This window comes from Canis aureus, chromosome 1, assembly GCF_053574225.1.
Source record: "Canis aureus isolate CA01 chromosome 1, VMU_Caureus_v.1.0, whole genome shotgun sequence".
NCBI lineage: Eukaryota > Metazoa > Chordata > Mammalia > Carnivora > Canidae > Canis > Canis aureus.
The window spans coordinates 68,574,806-68,596,774 of record NC_135611.1 but is presented as its reverse complement, the minus strand read 5'-3'; the positions used below and the strand labels follow the sequence as shown (position 1 = coordinate 68,596,774).

The 21,969-nt window shown below is 46.8% G+C and overlaps 1 protein-coding gene and 1 long non-coding RNA gene across 2 annotated transcripts in view; one reads left to right on the top strand and one right to left on the bottom strand.

The window, feature by feature from the left end:
* Positions 1–12,372, top strand: part of LOC144316951 (uncharacterized) — a 62,074-nt gene extending 49,702 nt beyond the window's left edge. The window contains exons 6-7 of the long non-coding RNA XR_013382776.1: positions 9,425–9,648; positions 10,162–12,372. This is a non-coding gene — a long non-coding RNA (uncharacterized LOC144316951). The remainder of the gene's footprint in view (positions 1–9,424; positions 9,649–10,161) is intronic.
* The window catches only part of LAMA2 (laminin subunit alpha 2), a 597,066-nt gene that overhangs the window by 13,487 nt on the left and 561,610 nt on the right, over positions 1–21,969 (bottom strand). Inside the window, 6 exon segments of the mRNA XM_077902686.1 lie at positions 144–297; positions 8,275–8,430; positions 10,313–10,502; positions 10,723–10,835; positions 19,347–19,515; positions 19,715–19,891. Coding sequence (XP_077758812.1) covers positions 144–297; positions 8,275–8,430; positions 10,313–10,502; positions 10,723–10,835; positions 19,347–19,515; positions 19,715–19,891 — 959 coding nt within the window.

The following is a 21,969-nucleotide window of genomic DNA, read 5'->3' as shown; positions in this document are numbered from 1 at the left end:
TTGTGGTATTACTTCTATACATTTTTATTTCTAGTTTAAGTAAACTAATTTAAGAAATCCAGGACTTTTATTTTCCAATAACAGCAAGAAGTTAATGTCTGTACCTGTTAATATTCAACAAGAAAAAAGTGGGAGTGCCTCACCTGCTTTGGCAAAACCTGTTCCATCAAAATATGTTCCTCTCTGAGCACGAGCAAAACACGTTCCAACGTGGAAGCTGGAGGTTGGCTGTTCAAGATCGGCGGGGGCCTCTGCCATCTGAAAATTCCTGATGCAGCCTTCAATGCTGTAGGTCACCTACATATTCAGGTCAGAAAAAAAAAAAATCAAATATCAGGGTTTACCAGAATTTTGCCTTGATATGGAATTCGTGATTTGTGGGGATGCTCTGTGCTTGTAATCATCACCCAGTCGTCTTAAGACAGCCTGCGACCTCCCGGGACCTCCTATCACACCAGGCTTCACACAGTGGGTGTGGAGCATCCTGCATGGGGCTTTTCAACAAGGATGCCTATAGCCTGTACCTAGCCTGCTCTGATAGTGTGAATAGTGTACACTGTGTCTCGGGGGGTGGGGGGGGAACCACTGGTTTTGCAGAAACCACGTGCTCCAGATGAACATCATGACCTTTAATGAGTTCCTTAGGTATGTTCTGGTCCAAGATGGTGATGGAAGGAAGGTCCCGAACTCATCTCCATCGCACACCAAATCTATACCTGTTTATAAAGCAATTCCTCCTGAAGAAGAATCGAAGGCTGACTGAACAGCACAACAAAAGATAAAGAGAATGGCAAGAGACAAGGCAACGGTGGGAACCTTTGCCCCCAACACTATGAACAGCCACGTGCAGGGACAGTAGAGGCACCAAGGGCAGATGTGTCTGGTATAGAAAATATATGAAAGGTTCAGGCCTAGAACCCTGCTAAACGGCAGGGGAGCTGCTGGAACTCTGTGAGTCAGATGGGCCAGTGGGAGCCATGACTTGATCCACCTTGATCGCATGGACCGTAGCAGGGTCCAGGTGCCCTTGCTGGGCTATCGCCTCAGTAAGCCCAGGCCCCTAGCTCACATCAGCCCCAACTGTCCCACCAGGGTGACCCCAAGGTGGTACACACTGAGCCACCCTGGGTCATGCTCCCTATGGCTCCAGCCATCATACCAAGGTGACACATGAGCAAAGCATGCTGGAACACCCCAGGCCTGCATTCTTCAGCTCTAGATGGCACGCCAGGGTGACCCTGATGCAGAGCACTCCAAATCCTCCTGACTGATGAGTAACTGAGCACCACCAGGATGCTCCCTGCACTGAGTGCCCCAGGAACCTCCAGGGCCCTGCCTCCATTCCAGTTGTCCCATGAGGGTACCCCCTATGGGGAGCACCCCAGACTGTCCAGCTTGCATCCCAGTTTAGCTCTCAGAAGGGCATCGTCTGCAAGAAGAGTCCCAGCTTCTACCCACTTCAGCTGTCCTGCCAGGGTGCCCTCTGTGTGGAGAGCCCTTGGAACCCCTGAACTGTACATACCTGTGCTTCAGTTGTCCTATCAAAGTATCCTTTCTGCAGGGACCTTCAGGACCACTCAGCATATGCCCAGTTCATCTCCAGCCATCTCACCAGAGCAGCCCCAGCATGGAGTGCCCTATGACCCCCAGCCCATGCCAGCCAGCAAGTGTCACCAGGCACATGCACTCTGCACAGAGGATGACCATACATAAGACCACTTCTTAAAATTCAGAAGTAGCTGTTCCAAAATACAGAAAATCAAGCAAAATGGGGAGACTGAGAAATACATTCCAAACAAAAGAACAAGACAAAACTTCAGAAAAAGAACTAAATGAAACAGAGATAGGCGAAATGCCTAATAAAGATTTTTAAATCATGACTGTAAAGATACTCCTAGACTGAAGAGTGAAAGAACTCAGTGAAAACTTCAACAAAGAAAAGATATAAAAAGGACCAAATCCGTTTTGAAGACTACAGTAACTGAAATGAAAAAATACACTAGAGGGCTCAACAGTAGATTAGCAGATGCAGAAGAACAGATCGGTAGCCGGGAAGATGGTAATGGAAAGCACCCAAGCTGAGCAGCAGAAAGGAAAAAGAATTCTTAAAAAATGAGGCTCTTGGACAACAGTAAGCAAATAAACACTTGTGTGATAGGAGATTGTAGAAAACTTTTCATGACCTAGGAAAGGAAACCGACTTCCAGGTTCTAGAAGCGCAGATTGTTCTAAACAAGATGAGCCCATGGAGGTCTACACAGTGACACATAATAATTAAAATGCCAAAGATTAAATAAAGATAAAGGGAGGATTTTTAACATCGACAAGACAGAAGCCAAATTATGACTAGCAAAACCCCGTAAAGCTATCTACTGATTTTGTAGCGGAAACTTTGTAAGCCAGCAGAAAGGGGCATGATCTATCCACAGTGTGGAAAGAAAAAGAAAACTTACAACCAATAATATCCAACACAGTAAGGTTATCATTCAGAATTGAAGGAGAGATAAAGGAGTTCATCATCACTGAAGTGGCTTTACAAGAAAGGTTAAAGGGACTTCTTTAAATGGGCAAGGCCATAATTAGATGTAAGAAAACCATGAATAAAAAGATGTAAAATATGATAACATATACATAAAATGTGGAGGAGGGAGTACATACGTTCTTTTAGAAAGTATTTGAATTTAAATGGTGATCAACAGAGACTCCTATGTACTTAGATGTTACATGTGAACCTCATGGTAACCACAAACCCCAAACATATAATAGATACACGAGAGATGAAGAAAAAGCAAGCCAACTATGACACGACAAAGAGTCATCAACCACAAGGAGAACAAAAGAACAGAACAGAGAACTACCAAAACAACCAGGAAGCAATTAACAAAATGGTATTAAGTACATACTTATCAATAATTACGTTAAACATAAATGGTCTAAATGCTCCAATCTAAAGACACTGAGTGGTAGAATGGCTACAAAAACAAGACCCATCTATCTGCTACTTCAAAAATACTCACTTCAGACCTAAAGACACTCACAGACTGAAAGTGAAGGGATGGAAAGAGCTATAGAGTGCAAATGGAAGAGAAGAAAAAGCCAGGGTAGCAGTATCTATATTAGACAAAATAGACTTTAAAACAAAGACTGTAACAGGAGACAAAGAAGGGCATTACACAATGATAAGGGATCAACCAACAAAAGGATATAACACTTGTAAATATCAACGCGCCCAACACCACAGCACCTGAGTACATAAAGCAGATATTAGCAGACCTAAGAGGAGAAATTGACAGCAATACATGCCCCACTTACATCAATGAATACATCATCCAAGATGAAAATCAATAGGAAAATAGTTTCTTTGAATGACACACTAGGCCAGAAGGACATTGCACCTCAAAATAATAGAATACACATTCTTTTTAAGCACACATGGAATATACTCCAGTGTAGATCCCAAGTTAGGCCATGAAATATGACTGAATAAATTGAAGAAGACTGAGATCATATGCATCTCTTCTGGCTACCTGGTATAAAACTAAGAATCAGTCATAAGAAAAAAACTGGAAAAAATACAAATGTGGTTGCTAAACAGCATGCTACTAAACAACCAATGAGTCACTGAAGAAATTAAAAAATACATGGAGACAGATGAAAATGAAAACACAATGGACACAGAGAAATTGGTGCAAAGGGGGAAATTTATAACAATTCGTAGGCCCACCTCAAGAAACAAGAAAAATCTTAAGTAAACAATCTAACTTTACACATAAAGGAACTAGAAAAAGAACAACCAAGAACAAATGTGAATAGAAGAAAGGAAAAAATAAAGATCTGAGCAGAAATAAATGAGACAATAGAAAAGAGCAATAAAACCAAGAGCTAGTTCTTTGAAAAGATAAGCAAAACTGATAAACCTTTAGCTGGACTCATCAAAAAAAGAAAAAGATAGGACCCAAATAAAATAAAAAATGAAAGAGAACAATTGACGCCACAGAAATACAAAGGATTATAAGAGAATACTATGAAAAATTATATGCCAACAAGTTGGCATATAATCTAGAGAAATGGATAAATATCTAGAAATGTACAATATTCCGAAACTGAATTAAGAAGAAATAGAAAATCTGGAGAGACAAATTGCTAGTAAGAAAATTTAATGAGCAATCAGAAAACTACCAACAAACAAAAGTCTTAGACCAGATAGCTTCACAGGTGAATTCTACGAAACATTTAAAGAAGAGTGAATACCTATTCTCCTCAAAGTATTTTAAAAAAGTAGAAGAGGAAGGAAAGCTTTCAAATGCATTCTCTGAGGCCAGCATTACCTTGATACCCAAGCCAGACAAAGATATCACACAAAAAGAGAACTATAGGCCAATATCTCTGATGAGCATAAATGCAAAAATAATCCTTAACAAGATATTAACAAATCACATTCTGTAATATATGGAAAATACAGTCAAGTAGGACTTATTCTGGGCATGCAAGAATGGCCCAATATTAAAAAATCAACAGTATACATCACATTTAACACAGTGGAAAATAGAAATAACATAATCCTCTCAACAGATGCAGAAAAAAAAATTCGGTAAAATTCAACATCTGTCAATAAAAACTGTCAAAAAGGTGGGGTTTAGAGGGAACATAGTAAAGGCCATATCTGAAAAACCTGGAGCTTACAATATACATAATGGTGAAAAACTGAGAGCTTTCTTCTAAGATCAGGAATATGACAAGGATGTCTACTCTTGACACTTAAAAAATAAAAGGTTTTATTCACTTACTTGACAGAGAGAGAGAGAGAGAGCACAAGCAGAGCAGCAGGCAGAGGGAGAGGGAGAAACCGACTCCCTGCCAAGCAGAGAGTCTGACATGGGGATCAATCCCAAGACCTTGGGATCATGACCTGAGCTGAAGGCAGACACTTAACCGACTGAGCCACCCAGGCGCTCCCACTCTTGACACTTTTATTAGACATAGTACTGAAAATTCTAGCCACAGTAATCAGACAAGAAATAAAAGATGTCTCAATTGGTAAGGAAGAAGTTAAACTGTTAAACTGTCATTATTTGCAAATGATGTAACATACATAGAAAAACCTTAAGGACTCCACCAGAAGAAATGAATTCAGTAAAATTGCAGGATACAAAATTAATACCCAGAGATCGATTGCATTTCTATGTACTGTTAACAAAGTAGCAGAAAGAGAATTTAGAAAACAATTCCACTTATGATTGCACCAAAAAGAATAAAATACCACGGAATAAACTTAATGGAGGGGGTGGAAGAGCTGTACTCTAAAAACTGTAATGCACTGATGAAAGAAACTGAAGATGGCACAAACGGAAAGATATTCCATGCTCATGGATGGAAGAATTAGTATTGTTAAATAAATATTGTTAAAGCAATCTACAGATTCAGTGCAGCCCCTGTCAAAATACCAGGAGCTTTTTTACAAAACTATGACAAATAATACTAAAATGTACCATATGGGATCACAAAAGACCCTAAAGAGCCAGAGCATTCTTAAGAAGGAAGAACAAAGCTAGAGATATCGCAGTTCTAGACTTCAAGGATGCTACAAAGCTTTAGTTAATCCAAACAGTATGAGACTGGCACAAAAAGAGACATGTAGATCAATGGAACAGAATAGAGATCCCGGAAATAAACCCACACTTACACGATCGTTTAATCTACAACAAACGATGTAAGAATATACCATGGGGAAAAGACTGTCTCTTAAATGGTGCTGGGAAAGCTGGGCAGCTTCATGTAAAAGAATGAAACTAGACCACTTTCTTAGTACCACGCACATGAATAAACTCAAAATGGATTACAGACCTAAATATAAGACCAGAAACCATAGGATTCCTAGAAGAAAACAAAGGCAGTTATTTCTTTGACGTTGGCCTTAGCAACATTTTTCTAGATATGTCTCCTTAGCAAGGGAAACAAAAGCAAAATTAAACTATTGGGACTACACCAAAAACAAAACAAAACAAAACAAAAAAAACCCCCCAAAACAAAAAAAAACCAACACATTTGTTCAGCAAAGGAAACCATTAAGAAAATGACAAGGCAACCTACTGGTTGGGAGAAGATTCTGTAAATGACTGTCTAATAAGGGGGTTGTATCCAAAATGCAACTCAAACCAAAAATAGCCCAATTAAAAAAATGGACAGAGGATATGAATATTCTTCTATAGAAGATGTACAGATGGCAAATACAGACACGAAAGGATGCTGTACAGTATTAGTCAGTAGGGAAAATATAAATCAAAACGATGAGATATCCTCATACAGTCTCAGAAAGGCTAGAATCAAGGAGACAAGAAGGAACAAGTTTCTGTGAGGATGTGGAGAAAAAGGAACCCTTGCGCACTACTGGCAGGAATGTGAATTGGTGCAGCCCCTGTGGAAAATAGTATGGAAGTTCTCGAAAAAATTAAAAATAGAACTACCATGTGATCCAGTAATTCCACTCCCGGGTATTTTCCCAAAGAAAATGAAAACACTCATTTGAAAAGATACATGTTCCCCTGTGTTTATTGGAGAATTATTTACAGCTGCCAAGACAGGGAATAAAGGAAATACCTACTATAGATGAATGGGCAAAGAAGATGGTATTTATATACAATGAATATTACTGAGCCACGAAAAAGAAGGAGATCTTGCCATTGGGGGGCAAGCATGGACCTAGAGGGTATTATGTTAAATGAAATAAAGTAGAGACAACAAATACTATATGATTTCACTTATAAGTAAAATCTAAAAAAACCAACAAACAAATGGATGAATGATTGAACGAACAAACAAAAACCAGAAACAGACCCAAAATTACAGAGAACAAATTGATGGTTGCCAGAGGGCTGGGGGTGAGGGATGAGCAGAATGGATGAAGAGGACCAAGTACAGACTTGCAGGTATGGAATGAATAAAAGGGAATAAAAGGTAGAGCACAGGGAATCTAGTCAGTGATAGTGTGATAATACTGTACGGTGACCGGTGGTAGTAAACGTGCAGCGAGCGCAGCATAATGTATAAATTTGTCCAACTACATGTTGAGTGAAACCAATGTAACATGTGTCAACTCTACGATTAAACAGATATTTAATTAGTCCCTATGTTCGTTGTAAAAAACTTCATGTTTTTATCAATCGTGTAGTAACCTCACTATATACACATTCTGTCCTAATCTCATTCTATCTGAAGAGAATCAAGTCTGGCTTAGTGCTTCTTCCTCATGCAAACCTAAGGGAAGCGGTGGAGTCCTTCCTGGGAAAATGCACATACACCTAGACCTAGAAAGTTGGCACAGAGCATTTACAGTGTAGGGACCATAAAAATAACTCAATCATTCTCTGCTCCGCTGTATTTCATCCGGTTTTAGGGGCACCCGTTAATCGCTCTTGTGATGAACTCCAGACACTCTCATTTTGATCGGCCGAGGTAGCGTGTCCAACAGCTACGAAAGGAACGCAACACTGCCCACCCACAAGGGGAGCCCAAAGCTGAAGATTGCAACTGTGCTGACCGGTCGTCTGTGACGAAGGACGGCTCTGCGCCATCACGTGCTCTGGGTCCAGAAATGCAATACGGTCCTTTGTAATACGCTCTCTAAAAACACTGATCCCTTCTCCTTAAAGTCATGTTTTCCAAAGGAAACCAGGACACATGGTCTGATGAAGCATTATTTCGTGAATACTGGTTTATAAGTCCTCACGAGTGAGGACTTTACATTTTGGATCCCGTACTGTCCCCTAAATGCCACATCACAGTGTTGGACGACTGTAGTCTAAATACCACCTCTCAATATTTGCGAAATCTCTAGCCCTGAAACAATACCATCAACATCATCTTCCTTATATCCCCGTGCTTTCTATATGCTTAGTACTCGTCCAAGCTCTTTCGCCATACCACCTCACTTAATCTTTACAGTGACCTTGTTTCTGTTTGGTGCTCTGATCCTATTTTACAAAATAGGGGATTTTGTCAAACAAAGATTAAGCAGCCTGCTCCAGACCACACAGCTAGTTACCAGGTAGGTAGGTATTTAAGCCAAGGGCGTCCGCTCCAGGGTCCATACTCTGTTTGGTAATATTGTCTCTCCGGGTCAAATCTGTCTAGAAAACCCGTCACTTTTCAGAAAAGATGATCTCTTGGCCACACCTATAAGTGGCCGGGTCCCCGTGTGAACTAGTAACTCAACGTACATACAGGGCTGAGGCAGTTATTTAAGCCACACACGTAAAAAGTAAATTGGACCCTTACCGGACCAATTCTTCGAGTGGTGTAGTTGATGGGTAGCCCGCCAACATACAGCATTCCCACGACGTCCAGGATATCTGCTTTCTTGGGACTGGTGGTTCTGTTGGATGCATCATCTACATAAAGAATTCCTTCTTGCTTAATTCGCATAATCTTAATCTATGAAAAGAAGACAACTCATTAAAGCCAATCACGGATAAATTTCCAATAGGCTGAGCGTACGACATGAGAACTTTTTGGATCTTCGTCAGGGGAAAAAATGGAATAACTTATTTAGGGCCTAAGTGGGCCCAGAAGGGAAATTGAACCCATCTTTACAGTGTCCCTCACACCCTGCCTCTTCCATGACTCCAGCTTCTCCAAAAGGGTGCAAAGTCGTCCTGGGTGAGCTTTAGATTAAGGCCTTTTTTTCCTATAGATTGGCAAGGGAGCACATGGATCAAGAGGTCTGCTGTCAGCAGGATCCTCGCCAGTCGGGAGCCCCTGTCGTGAATTAAGTGAGCTGCGGGATCCGTGCCCCACGATCTCAGATAGGCTGTGTCCCTCTGCCCAACAGGCACTTGTGGTGCAGAATGGAAGGAAGGGCAGTGTGCGAGGGTGCATGGCCGTTTCCACGGCTGCTGGTGGGTACACAGGGCGTGAGGAAGACAGACGGCCACCTGATGCTGAGATTTCGGCCGTGGGGAGGATTATCTTTCGGGGTGGAGCAAAATCAGGGGTGTCAAGACTGGCTTGGGCCTAAGAAACACCCGGAGCCTGCGTTTAGGAAAAGGAGTGGGTGACCCCGCTTGGTTTAAAATGAGTCTATGTCAGGATTAGAATGATCAGGATCTCGTTTTACACTTGTCTGTTCTGGTTTGGGAGGCAGTGGGGATGCGTCTTCAAAACTAAACGCCTCCTTAACTTTGCTGCTCATAGCAAACTTTCTTTCTTAATCCCATGCGCATTGTGGACCCACAATAGGTCCATTTTTCAAATGTCATATTTATTCTGTTAGCCTGGAGAGGAGAATAGGCCTTAATGAGGGCTCCTGCTCCTTCGGGAAGATCGGTACTTGCTGCTCGTGAGCTCTCAGGCAAGCACGGAGGTTCCGTTTCTTATATCCAGGATAATGAGTTGATTGACTTTGCATTTTTTAATGGTATTTTTTCAGGTTCTCTGGCTTCCTATAGGATATGCCAAGTCGACATTTGTTAATAGAGGAAACCCACCACCTCATGATACCAAATCCGCAAAATTAAACATTCTACTAGTCTAGCGAGGGAAGCTGTGCTGAATAGGCGACTGCAGGCGCAGAGACTGGTTCTGCGTGTGCACTTTAACCAGGCGATGCGGTAGAGACCTGCAGCCCGGCCAAGGAGGGCAGTAAGCTGGCAGGTGAGCCTTTGGTTCCCATCACGGGCCCAGTTTCTGGGTGGAAGGCCAGTTTCCAAAGTTGTTCCAAATGGCTTTCGGTGGGGACGCTGCCTGAGAGCACGTTGCACATGATCTAGCAGCTTCCCAGACTCTTGGTTTCCACAGAGCAGGAAGGGGTTGATGGGGGGGGTGGGGGGTGGGAGGAAGCCTCAGGGCCCACGTTAGTTCCCTGCCTTTTAGTTTGTCAAATATGATTTCATAAACGAGAGGCCGTGTGAGCACTTTAAGAGGAGGAAAAGGCCATCTCAGAACCCGTATTATTCCTCTACGTTGAATACGTAGAGTGTTAAGATGAATTCACTCCCTTGCCCCACGTTCCTCACCAAGTATTCTCGGTGCACACACGCCCCTGGCCCTGGTTTGTACCCAGTGGTTGGGGGACCGCAGCTGCAGGGCAAGAATGGGGTCCGCCCGGGTCTGATTACGCTTCCCTGGGGTGGGCGCTTGCAGGCGGCACTTGCTTTATTTGCACAGCCCGCTGGCTGCAGAGTCAGGATTACAGTGCGAGCACAGCAGGTGCACTGGGAGCACAGCAGGAGCCCCGGGGACAGTGGCGCCGCTGCCACCGGGTCCCCCTCGAGGACGCCGCCACCACCATCACCACCGCCATTGCGGGGCCTTTTACCTTGTGCCACTGGCCGTCGTTGATCTTGGTGGGGATCATGGTGTTGGTGTCACCGCTTCCCAGGTCGTAACTGAAGTAGGGCAACCCATGTCTCAGCTGAACGGTGGCGAAGTCCGCGTGGTTGATCCGAGCCATGTAGAAGAGCAGGCCCGACGCTGCTTCTGTCCGCACTTCGAACTCAATCGTGAGCCTGGGGAAGAGACGCGTGCAAAGCGGAGAACCACAAGCGTGTTCTTACTCTCGGGCCCTGGGTGAGTGTCCCCGGGGGACAGCAGGAGGGCCCCTGAGACCCGGCTCTCCGTGTGTGCCCGACCCCGGCCGAGCTCCATGCAGCTGCTTCGGCCTCAGGAGGAGCGACCGCTCAGGACCTGGCGCCGCCCTCCTTCCCTGTGTCGTGGGGCACCACGTACCGGTTTTTGACTTTGGTGTCATCAAACGCAATTGCAACGTGGCTGTTTCTCGAAAGTCCGAACTGCTTGCTCCCGACCAGAAGAGCTGGCTCTGGATCTGCCGCGCAAGGACCCTGTAAAACACCCAGGGGAAAAAGAGGCTCTGAGGGCCTCTGCTCCCGAAGATGTGATCCTGCTCTCTAACGGTTCCTCCCCTGTCGCCTCATGTTCGCACGTGGTCCCACTCGAGGTCCTTAGCAGGAGCCACGGCCTCCGCTTATCTGTGCCCTCGGCCACATGGCGCGTCTCCCGATGGAGCGAGCCGAAAGCGGGAATCCTGTACGTCGTGCCCTTGACTTGCCAAATCGATGTGCCCCCAAGTATTTATTGATCCATTCCTGTTTTCATTACCCTCGATGGGAAAAAAAAATTGTGGATGTTTCTGAGAAAACTGGGATTTCCTTTGCACGTTTACTTCCCTGGGGAAGAGTTATCTTCCAAGAAGCCAGGCCGGGGATGGTGACAAGCAGGCCACTGGGCTACACAAGTAGACGGTGTGTGTTCCCCCCGTGTCCCCCCCATCTCCTCCTGCATCACTTTCTCTCCAGAACCATCGCCCCCGAGCAGGCTTCCACGCATTTCGACTTTCAGGAGGCTGTGTCTACACTTGTCGGGCCACTCGGTCCCTGAGCCGGCTGCTGGGCAACGCGGCGCCTTTTCACCGGAACCAACTGTGTCCCAGGCCAGCTGTCACCGTGCAGGGACCCAGACCCGGTGCTGGGGCGGGAGAGCTTGCGCGGGCCAGCCTGCGTGGCTCAGCGCTCTGCTGTCACCGTCCTGTCACCTTTTTGGAAAAAGGGGCCCCGCGTTTCCATTTGGCTCCAGCCCTGCCAGTGACCAGGGCCGTATGTGGCAGTGTGACCCTCGGCTCTGTAGAGCACTGAGGCCCCGGAGGGGACCCAGGTAACGACCCAGACTCTGGCCCCAAGCACAGGCTACAGAAGGTTCTACCCAGGCAAGGGCAGCTGACTCCTCAGCGCCAGGCTGTGGCCCCGGGACGAGGACGGCGTCGCAGTCCCTTGTCCACGGAGCGTGTGCCTCAGCAAGGGAGAGGCCGGGAGGGTGTGAGCCGCCAGGACGCTGCTCCGCGGGGGCAGATGGCGGCCCCTGCGCCCATGGAGGGCTCACCCCGGCAGGCAGAACAGGGACACGCTCTCTGTCCACGCAGCCCCAGGGTGCCCCCATCTCGCAGGACGGGCCCCAGGGGCTTGGAGGCCTCGTGGCTCAGCCGCGACCCCCAGGCTGCAGTCGCTGCCCACAGACACCCCGAGGCCCGAGTCCGGCGGTGGCGGGGGTCACGGGGCACCTGCCGAGGCCCACCTGCCGCCCCGAGCCGCTCGCCATGCTTTGCTCCGCACCCCCGGGCCTTCCAGAGGCCACAGAGCCCACCTCGGCATTGGAGGGGAGCCTCTGCCACAGGAGCGCAGGGGCTTCGTGAGCGGTCTTGTAAGAAGCTGTAGGGGGTAGCCCGGGCCCCCCCCCCCCGCGGTTTAGCACCATCTTCGGCCCAGGGCGTGACCCCGGGGTCCCGGGATCGAGTCCCGCGTCGGGCCCCCCGCATGGACCCTGCTTCTCCCTCTGCCTGGGTCTCTGCGTCTCTCTCTGGGTCTCTCATTAATAAATAAATAAAAAATATTAAAAAAAAAAAAACCTTCCATCACCTTCCTTTCTAAAACTGGCAGCTGGAAGAGAACCGAGAAGTGCTGGCAGAGGAGAATTTTTATACGTATGTATTTTTGGATTTAAATGGGAAGCCAATTTGCCAGCCTGTGCTCTGCACTGATTCTGGGGCAAGTGTAGACCTGTCCTCTCCGTTGGCTAAAGGCACGCGGGACTGGATGTTTGCTGTGCCTCACCTTCCCCTGGGGAGTCTGCAAGCCGGCCTAGTATATATATTATTGCCTGCCTCCACGCTGGCATGTGCACAGGAGGGCGCAGACCCTGGTGGCTCGGCCCTATTCCCGGGGCCCCTCCGAGGGTCCAGCTGCTCCTCCTGCTGCCTAAGCGCCTTTCCCCCTCTAACATTTTAAAGGGAATTTATGAGATGGAACAGAAAGTGCCTCATGGTCTGCACACAAATAAGGTCGTCTTATTTTTCAACCTGCTTCCTATAGAAATCCAAGTTAAGAGGATTAAGAGAAAGGGTCTTCTCATGGGGGTAATTCCAAGGATGCTTTAAACAATTTTTTTTGAAGATTTTATCTATTTGAGAGAGAACACAAGCAGGGGGAGGAAGAGGGACAAGCAGACTAGGCCGAGCGAGCGAGCGAGTGAGTGAGCGAGGAGCATGAGTGTGGCAGATGGGGCAGGGACGGGGGCTCATGGCCCTGAGATCACAATCTGAGCCAAAATCAGGAACCTGATGCTGAAGCAGCTGAGCCACACAGGTGCCCCCTCCAAGGAAGCGTCAAAAAAGAATGACGATTGCAAGACAGCTTCCTCCTCCAAGCCGACGTGAGCTTGAGAGGAGGCATCATGCTTATGGATGTGATACTTTACCTGTATTATTTTGGAAACACTTATCTTTGAAATGTGTTAAAACAACAATAATAAAAAGGAAAAAAAAATCCACAGACTCATCAATCTGAATGCGTTACAACCCTGCCACCTTGTGGGGATGCGTTGAAGTACTGAGGTGCGCTTAGGGGGCTGTGAGCTTGCTCCTTCTCTTCCTCCTCCCCCTCCTGCTCCCCCTCCTCCCTCTCTCCTCCTCCTCCTCCTCTCCCCCTCCCCCTCCTCCTTCCCTCCTCCTCCTCTTCCTCCTCCTCCTCCTCCACGCTGGCAGGTGCAGGTGGCGGTGCCCTGCTGCCTGGCGCGGTGGGTGGCACAGCCGCAGAGGGCGGTGGCCGGAGCCCTGCTCCCCGAGGCCGCGCTCAGGGTCGGATAACGCAGCAGGTTAGCAACGGGGAAAACTTTGTCACCTCAGCTCCTCCGTTTCAGGTCAGAATACAGCGGCGGCCGTGCCCACGGCTGGTCGTTGGCGGACACCTGGAAATGACTTATCGGACTGGGGGCAGCCCATGGTCGGTAGGCCAGCCTCCTGGAACTGAGATTGCTGCAGAGCAGACATTCAAATTGCATTTATCAAAACTGGCCTCTTTGTTCTTGAAAGCACCGAGTGATGAACGATCATGAAAACTGCATCGTTTTCCTCTTTCATGAGTCAGTAACCCCACTAACAAATGGGGGCTCAAATCGCATCTGAGAAGTTGCACGCTTCTTTGTGATGCTCTGTTTTACGGACGCATACTAAGTGGGAGATACTTTTCACAGCACTGACTTTAATGTTCCGAAATATAAAATCCCTACTCAAGCTGTTTATCGAGAAAGTGAATTATGTGACCACTCTGCCCACGAGCCCCTTTGGTAGGTCCTGGGCACCCGCAGTAATATTTACACGCTAACACCTGGACAGAGGTTCCTTGCGCTATGGAAAATAGTTTTTTTTTTTTCCCCTTTAAACGCATATCGGGGTTGACCTGACTCGTCCTTCGGCATGGACCGTATTTAGCTTTTAAAGTCGTAGCACTCAAGTTGCGAGAGAAATGGCTTTCTTTTGGCCTATTCTTTCCCTCTCCGCCCGCTTCTCTTCCCCAACTCCCCAAAGCCCTTAACGACACGGGGACTCTTCACGGCTATTTGCATCACTCTTCTTAGCATTCACATTTCAAAGTTCAACTTTCCAATAAGCTTCAAGTAAAAAAAAGAAAATGCAGCCAGTTCATTGTATACAAAGGCACACGGCCATGCTGGTTATAAAGACTCGGTACAAACCCCGTGTAGACCTGCCGGTGGTCATAGACATCTACAGTCTGACCCCGCCCCACCCACCGTCTTCATGAGGGATCTCTACAGATGTGACACATAGAAATATTTAATGAGCTCCAACTGGGCCACACACGGAACAAGAGAAAAGCATAACGGGAAGCTGGGCTCTCACACTATCAAATGCGATAATACACGTACAGTGACCTCTGCTGTGTGACGTCCCAGCAAGTCCGAATGATGGGACCGACACAGTCCTCAGGGCAGGGCTTTCCCAGGATACTCTGAGCCTGCGCTGGAGCCCGGTGAACAGCATCCTCATGGTGTGAGATGCTGGCGGGGAGGGGACCCACCATAGGGGACAGCCCCTTCGGCCTCTGAGAACAGAGGAATTAACCTACAGGCCTTAGCTCTTAACGACCTTCTTACGATCTAAATTCTGGTGTGAAAAGGGAAGGGGATGGTGAGAATGGAAAATGATGCGAGACTCGAGCTATGACCTCCATATCCCACTGGAGTCTGCAATTGTTGAACGTGGAACACCCGCCACTCCCTTTCTTTCCTGGCACTCGCTCTCCCCCTGAAAGCGTGAAAGGCTAACGATTCCCATGGAAGAATTTTGGGGTGTTTCTGAGTGCCAGGCACCGTGCTGGGTGCTTTGCATACAGCATATAATTTACTTCCTCATGATAATCCTTGGCTGGGTAGATGGCACCATTCTTATTTTTCAAAGGGTCATTTTACATTTAGGGAGGACAAGTCACTCACCCGAGGCCACTGAGTGGAAGTAGGCGGGCAGGCCCCGGTCCCAGATCACTGGAAAAGGCCCAGTAGTCGTTCTCAGCGGCCCCCAACGTGGAGGGGGGTGCCCAGAGGAGAAACCAGCCCTTAATGTGATGTTGCAGAGGAATAAAGAGAGGTTGAAAGCCACCGCTTTCAATGTATCTTTTAGAAAAAGTTATGAAAGCAAAACACACGTAAGAATATATATATATATTTTAAATGATGAAAATCATCTCTAGTCCATAATACATCTGCTGTTAGCTTCTGATATATTTTTTTTGCAAGGATTTTTTAATGTGTTTTTTCCCATCTATTGATGTAGATGTGATTATGCAATATGTATGCTTTTATGTCCTGTTTCATCCACTTCACATAATGTCCTAAGTATGTCATCATTTTGTATTGTTTCAACTGAAAGATTTTATGTACAAGAGTGTGATGATATATTAAAATTTGCATTTTATAGACTTGTTTTTACACTTCTAGATGCCACTAATCATTTGGTTTGGATGCAGTTTCAGGGACACCCTGCCATGTTTCCAGTTTTCAGTCTTGAAAGCCAGCGGGCTGTGTGTGTGGCCCACACTCCGCTCTTAGCCACACTGACCTCCACACATAGTGGGTTTGTCATTTATATGAGCGTCTTATTCCTCAAATCTTCCACTCTCTGTCTCTCCCCCTCTCCCTCGCTAGCAATGATGATATTGTATTAATTTTTGCATGTAGTAGGCTCTCGACAAATATTCGTTATAAATTGTTGAACGTTTAACTTTTGGTCCCCTTTAAAAAGCAGACACTTCTCTCCACACAAAGAATGAAAATAAGAGAATTATTAAGAGAAATAAGGAAATTATTCCTATTTCTTAAATATATGTATTTCTTAAATCATTTAAGAAAATAAGAGAATAATTAATTATTATTAAGATCAAATGGAAAGATGTGTATGGTCCCATGATCTGAAACTGTAAAAATATAACCCCATAAGGATGGAGGTTCTAAGAAATGTAATTATGCCCACATGGCATAAGGGGAGATAGCTGATGGAATTGAGATATCTGGGTTTTAGTGCCAACTGTCAGTAATGTGCATGATGACAGGCCCTGAGCTAAGTTCTAGGGCTTTGTTAAGAGTCAATTAAGGGTCAGGATCTTTAAGGTCTCTTCTAGCTCTGGTGTTCTGTGAGTCTTTGTATACCAGCCCACAGGATTGCCACTCAACTTCTCTTTTGCTTTTGTCTTATCTCAGTGGAACGCTCTGTTTCGGAAAAGTTAAAACACATACTGCTGAGAGAAAATGGAAATTGGAATTAGAACAGAAGGTTACAAGAAAACTTAAATGAGTTAAAAATCTCCAGTCCCAGATGGGAAAGTATCTTTATTTTCAGAAAAAAAGGGGGGAAAATGTGATCTCCAGAAACCACAGAGGGATATGCTGGAGACTCCCTATAAAATAGAGTTTGTGCAGGCACTGAGCAAAGAGAGGTGATGACTGGGGACCAGCGAGCTTCTCCACCAGTGAACTGGACCAAGTCAAGATGGGCTGGCTGAGAGACCTGACCCAAGAGAAGGTTGAGTGGTAGACAGGCTCTCCAGATTGTGGTTGACTGAATATGGCACTGAGGATGAGCCAGCAGATTGACTCAGTTAAAATACCAAAGTATTCTCAGTTGTATACTTAATAAAATATAAGGACAGACCAATGGAAGGAGAGGTACTGCTGTCCCCTGACCTGGGCACTTTGAGTAATATTGTCTATTCCAGGTGCCACGTTTTGAAGGGGACATTTCAAACTTCAGAATATTGATCTGTTGAAAGATAAATACATAAAAAATAAAAAAAATAAAAAAGAATATTGATGTGTTGAAATAAAGGAATAAGAAATTAGGTCACATGGAGAATGCTTGAGGTTATAGACTATTTACCCTGGGAGAAAAGCTTTTGCTATGTTTTCTTTTTTAATTGAAGTATCATTGACACACAATGTTATGTTAGTTCCAGGTGTACGACATAGCAATTCCACAAGTCTATTCGCTACGCTCACCGCAAGCATAAGGACTTTGCTCTTCCCAAATCCTGGAAGGGATGCTAGAAAGATGCAAGCTCAAAAATATCTCTAGTGATGAGCAGCAAATCGCTCTACAGAACAACCCTTTCCATGGTGGAAACTAAGGGAGAAAATGAAATGAACAAGAGTTTTCAAAATCCGTGCTCAAGACAGCGTGTTGCACCCATCAGTTGGCAAGCATTATAAATATGACAGGTATGCTGTAAAGAGTATAGTGAGATCCACCCTCTTGGATACATTGGTGGTGAGAATGGAAACTGATGAGACCTTTGGAAAAAGCAATTAATGGGTACGTTTTGAGAAACTTCGGGATAGTCTTCATTTAATCTGACATTTATCCATCTAAGAATCTGTCTTGAGACAATAAAGAAGAAAGTTTGGTAAATAGAGGCGCTCATCAGAATATAGTTCCTAACAGTGAAAAACTAGCAGCACTCTAAATGGCCTATGATGAGGAAAAAGTAGAATGAATTACAAAGACAGAGCGTTGCAGTGATAAGGAGCCCGGCTGTGTAGTCGGGCCTCCTGGGCGAAAATTCCTATTCTGCCATTTACTGGGCGACTGAGGCTAGACAATTCTTATTAACTCAAACCAAAAATGGGATGATGTATCGTTTACAGAGCCATGATGAAAATTACATATGAGGCTGAATGGCAATCATTTAGGCAGCGGCTGGCGCAGCGTCAGCACTCGGAGGCAGTCATTATGATCACGACGATAGAGCAGTTAGGCCATTTATTAAATGTTGAGTTTGCACTAGGCATTTAAGAAACATTTTTTTAAGTCCTCATGTTAACTCTTGGACTTATGTGTCATAAATACACTCACTGTACAGATGAGGAAACTGAGGCCTAGATTGGCTAAGTAGCTTTCCCAGATTCATACTCACGGTAGACGGGAGTGTATGCATTGCAACCCTGGCTGTCTACTCGGAAAGCCATGCTCTAATCAATGGAATGATTACCCCCCACACAAGGGAACATCCTACGTGTCTCTGTGTGTCACACACACGCACACACGCACATACTCATCAAGATAGGGAAACGGAAGGACTCCACAAAAATCTGCGTTTTTGGCTCCTCTGTTCTTGCCAGTACGGCACCCCGCCCCCTTTCACACACGCCTCAGAACGCAAAGAGTGTACCTCCTCCTTGTAAGGGGCAAGAGGTCGATGAAGGCTTTAGCACAGGTGACATTTAAGGCAGGCCCGGGTGAGAATGACCGACAGAGCTAGCTTACGTGTGTTCCAGATCTCCAGCCTAGACGTCTTGCCACCAGGACCCCGGGCCCCAAACGATCACACGTGGGCCCTCGTCTCTGTTCTAATCAGTCCGAGGACCACGGTTCTCGATAAAAGCCCAAGGCCCAAGCAAAGACAAGACTCATGCTCCTTTGCTTTCTGAGTCTCCCAGCGGCTCCGAATGTGTCTGCTCCGCCCTCACCTCAAGCTGGCTCACGTCTGATTTCCATCCTGTGTGAAGCCCCGACCTCTCGGCAGGGCCGTGAGCCTCCCTCTGGGCCCCAGACAGGGCCTGTCGGCCTCGTAGTCGGGCAGCCACGTCTGCGTGATGTTTAGTCACGGATTACCGGTCTTAAAACAGAGGCCACCACATCATACACAGGATGCGGCGTCTACTAGTTGAAACGCAACTAAAAGGGGCTGAAAACGGATACGGTTGCATGTGTGTGGCGATGTTACAGGTGGGTCTTGTTTTGGGTTCTGTAGACGCGTCTGTGCTATGCTGGCTGTTCACCGGAAAACACTGCTGTTTCACGAGAAAGAAGCTCAAAGCGGAACAGACATAGAAGTAAAAGTAATCAGAGGAAGGCGTCCGGGGAACGGGCTTCCGTAGACGCTGCCCTCCCTCGGATTCCAGGAGTAGGATGTACTAGATCTCCTGAATTATTTTCTCTCGGAAAACAGCTGAAAAGACAGGTTCCAACGGGAAAGCGCTAGGATGGAAACACTCACGTGGGCCCCAAAAGGGGTGGGCGCGGGGAGGGCGGGCGTGGGCACGGGCCCCGGCTGGGTAACTGCTTCGGCTGGGACCGCTGCATCCTCGTCCTCGCGGGGTTTCTGGTGGGCACACCGACCGATGTCTGCGTTTTTGAAGGACACGGGCTGCGCAAAGTCCATGGGGCTGATGGATGGGATTGCAATTAAATACTCTGCGTTAGTTGTCGAGGTGCTGCCTCCCAACAGTCCAGCCCCCCCTCCTCAGGCCGAGGGCTTGACCCTTCCAGTCGAGAGGGCAGCTCCTCCTGTTGCCTCTCCGCCCACCCCCTGGGTCTGCGGTGGCCCCGCGTGGTCCCCTTAAGAGAGCAGAGTTGCCTACTTACACCGAGTTGATGACCACGTTCCACACGCAGCCTTGGAAAGGAGGGATGTTCCTGAGAGGGGGTGGCTGGAACTCCGGCGGGGCGCCCCCCACGAAGAGCCTGTGGACCTGGATGGCCTGCTCCGCCGGCAGGGCCTGCGTGTGCCTTCTGTCTTCATCCACTTGCACAGTGAAGACGCTGGAGAAACAGCCGCAACCCAGGGCTCAGCGCCCAGCCCGTGGGTGGGCCTCAGGCCGGATGCCCCTCGCCTCGCAGGAGCCACAGGAGTCAGTGGGTCCCTGGGAGACCACAGGCACCGCCCCCCCCCCCCACAGGTGGCTCAGAGCAGCGGTGGCCCAGGGGGACGCGGGGACCGAGCCCGGGGCCTTGATCTCTCCGGGTGCCTTGTGTCCCTGCGGGGGGACAGGCTGTGCACCTGGGCCGAGAGCCTTCCGGGCGCTCTGGGAAGAACCAGGCTGACGCGGGCGCCCTCGGCCTGTCCGTGGGGTCCCCTGCTGGCGGAGGCCCTGCTCCTTAGTCACAACAGCCCTGGGGCCCTGGGCAGGGACTCCAAGGGGGCGGAGTCCCGATGATGACCATCACCAAAGGCATTGCCTCTCTTGTTCTAGAAGCAGGCTTTGAATTTCAGTCCAGATCAGGGGGTGGGAGGCTACTAGTCACCGGCCTGAGGACCATGAATGAATTCCTGGAAGCTTCCTATATATCCGGGGAGAAAACCAAAGTACTTAGGGGGGAAACTCAGTCCTAAAATGCCATCTGACTTGACTTTATAAAGAATAAGAACCAGGGAGGCCTGGGGTGCTCGGTGGAGCATCTGCCCTCGGCTCAGGTCGTGACCCCGGGATCGAGGCCCACGTCGGGCTCCCTGCAGGAAGCCTGCTTTTCCCTCTGCCTGCGTCTCTGCCTCTCTCCCTGTGTCTCTCATGAGTAAATAAATAATTATATATATATTTAAAAAGAATAAAAACCACATGCAGAACTAGAAATAACAAACCAGGGCAAAGATGGTCTGAAATGGCCCTGAGCAACTGGTCGACGTTGAGACAGTTCAGATGTAAGAGAATGAAAGAAAAATGGATTTCATCGGTGCTCAAAATGTCAGTGTTCAAGGGGTGGAGAGGGAGCACATTGGATTTATTTTCAAAAGGAACATGAAGGGGAAATGACATATTGTTTTTTTTTTTTCTTACCAAACTCTGGAAGAGCATGTTGGCAAAATTCAAGAGGTTCCACATTATTGCTAAGGATGCTGGTGGTTTTATGAGACTTTTAGGAAAACACTTCTGGGCATCTGTGACTCACTGAGCAGTCCCCCCGCCCCCACGCACACACCTTTTTTTTTTTCTTGCTAAAAGCAAACTCTTCCTAACACGACATGGCGATGTTCTCAACAGTTTTAATGAGGGATTTAAACCGCTATTAAGGATTGTCTGAAGGGAGCAAATCTCTGCTCTCGAGCAGGGTTTTCAAAGAGCCAGAGGCCCTCATGCTTCTGATGTCATGTCTGATCTGGTTCTGCCCCAAGGGCCATTCCAGTGGTCCTGTCCTAGTAGACCCCAGGGTGGAGACACAGGATGAACGTGAGCTTTCGGGAAGAACCGACTGGAATGGAGTATTAGCGTAGAGGCTTACCGACAGTGTGACCGGGGCCAGGTATTTAATCTTGCTCAATCTCATTTCATTCATTTATAAAATGAGGATGAAAATACCTACGTTAAGCCATGGAGAACACTAATTAAGGGACTGTACTGAGGCTGTGTTACTTAATGAAGGCATTGCTCGAAGACGATAGCTAAATCTTGCTTGTGTTTTACATTCTAGGAGCATCAGATCTAGATCATTTATTTCATTCTTTGTTAAAAGAGGAACATTACCAATATGCCCACTATGATTCTACTGTATCTCCTCTTTTAAAAATATGTACTCAGTGCCCCTTCATGGAGCACCTGTTATAGGCAAAAAGCGCTATAATAGACATTATCAACAAGTCAGTTGTATTTGCCTACAAGTTGCTTCTTGGAGTTTCATAATAAAACATTTCATTACTTATATTCTATTACTTGTTTGTTGGGAATATTGGTCTAAGCTTTTGTTTTCGAACGACCGCCAAATGGGTTGTATACGTGCAAGAAGAAATTAAGAGAAGTAGGTGCCCTGACATTTGCAATTTATATGAAGAACAAAGTCTGCCATTTTATTTATCATTTTTTAAAAGATTTACTTATTTATTTGAGGGAAAGAGGGAGAGAGAGAGC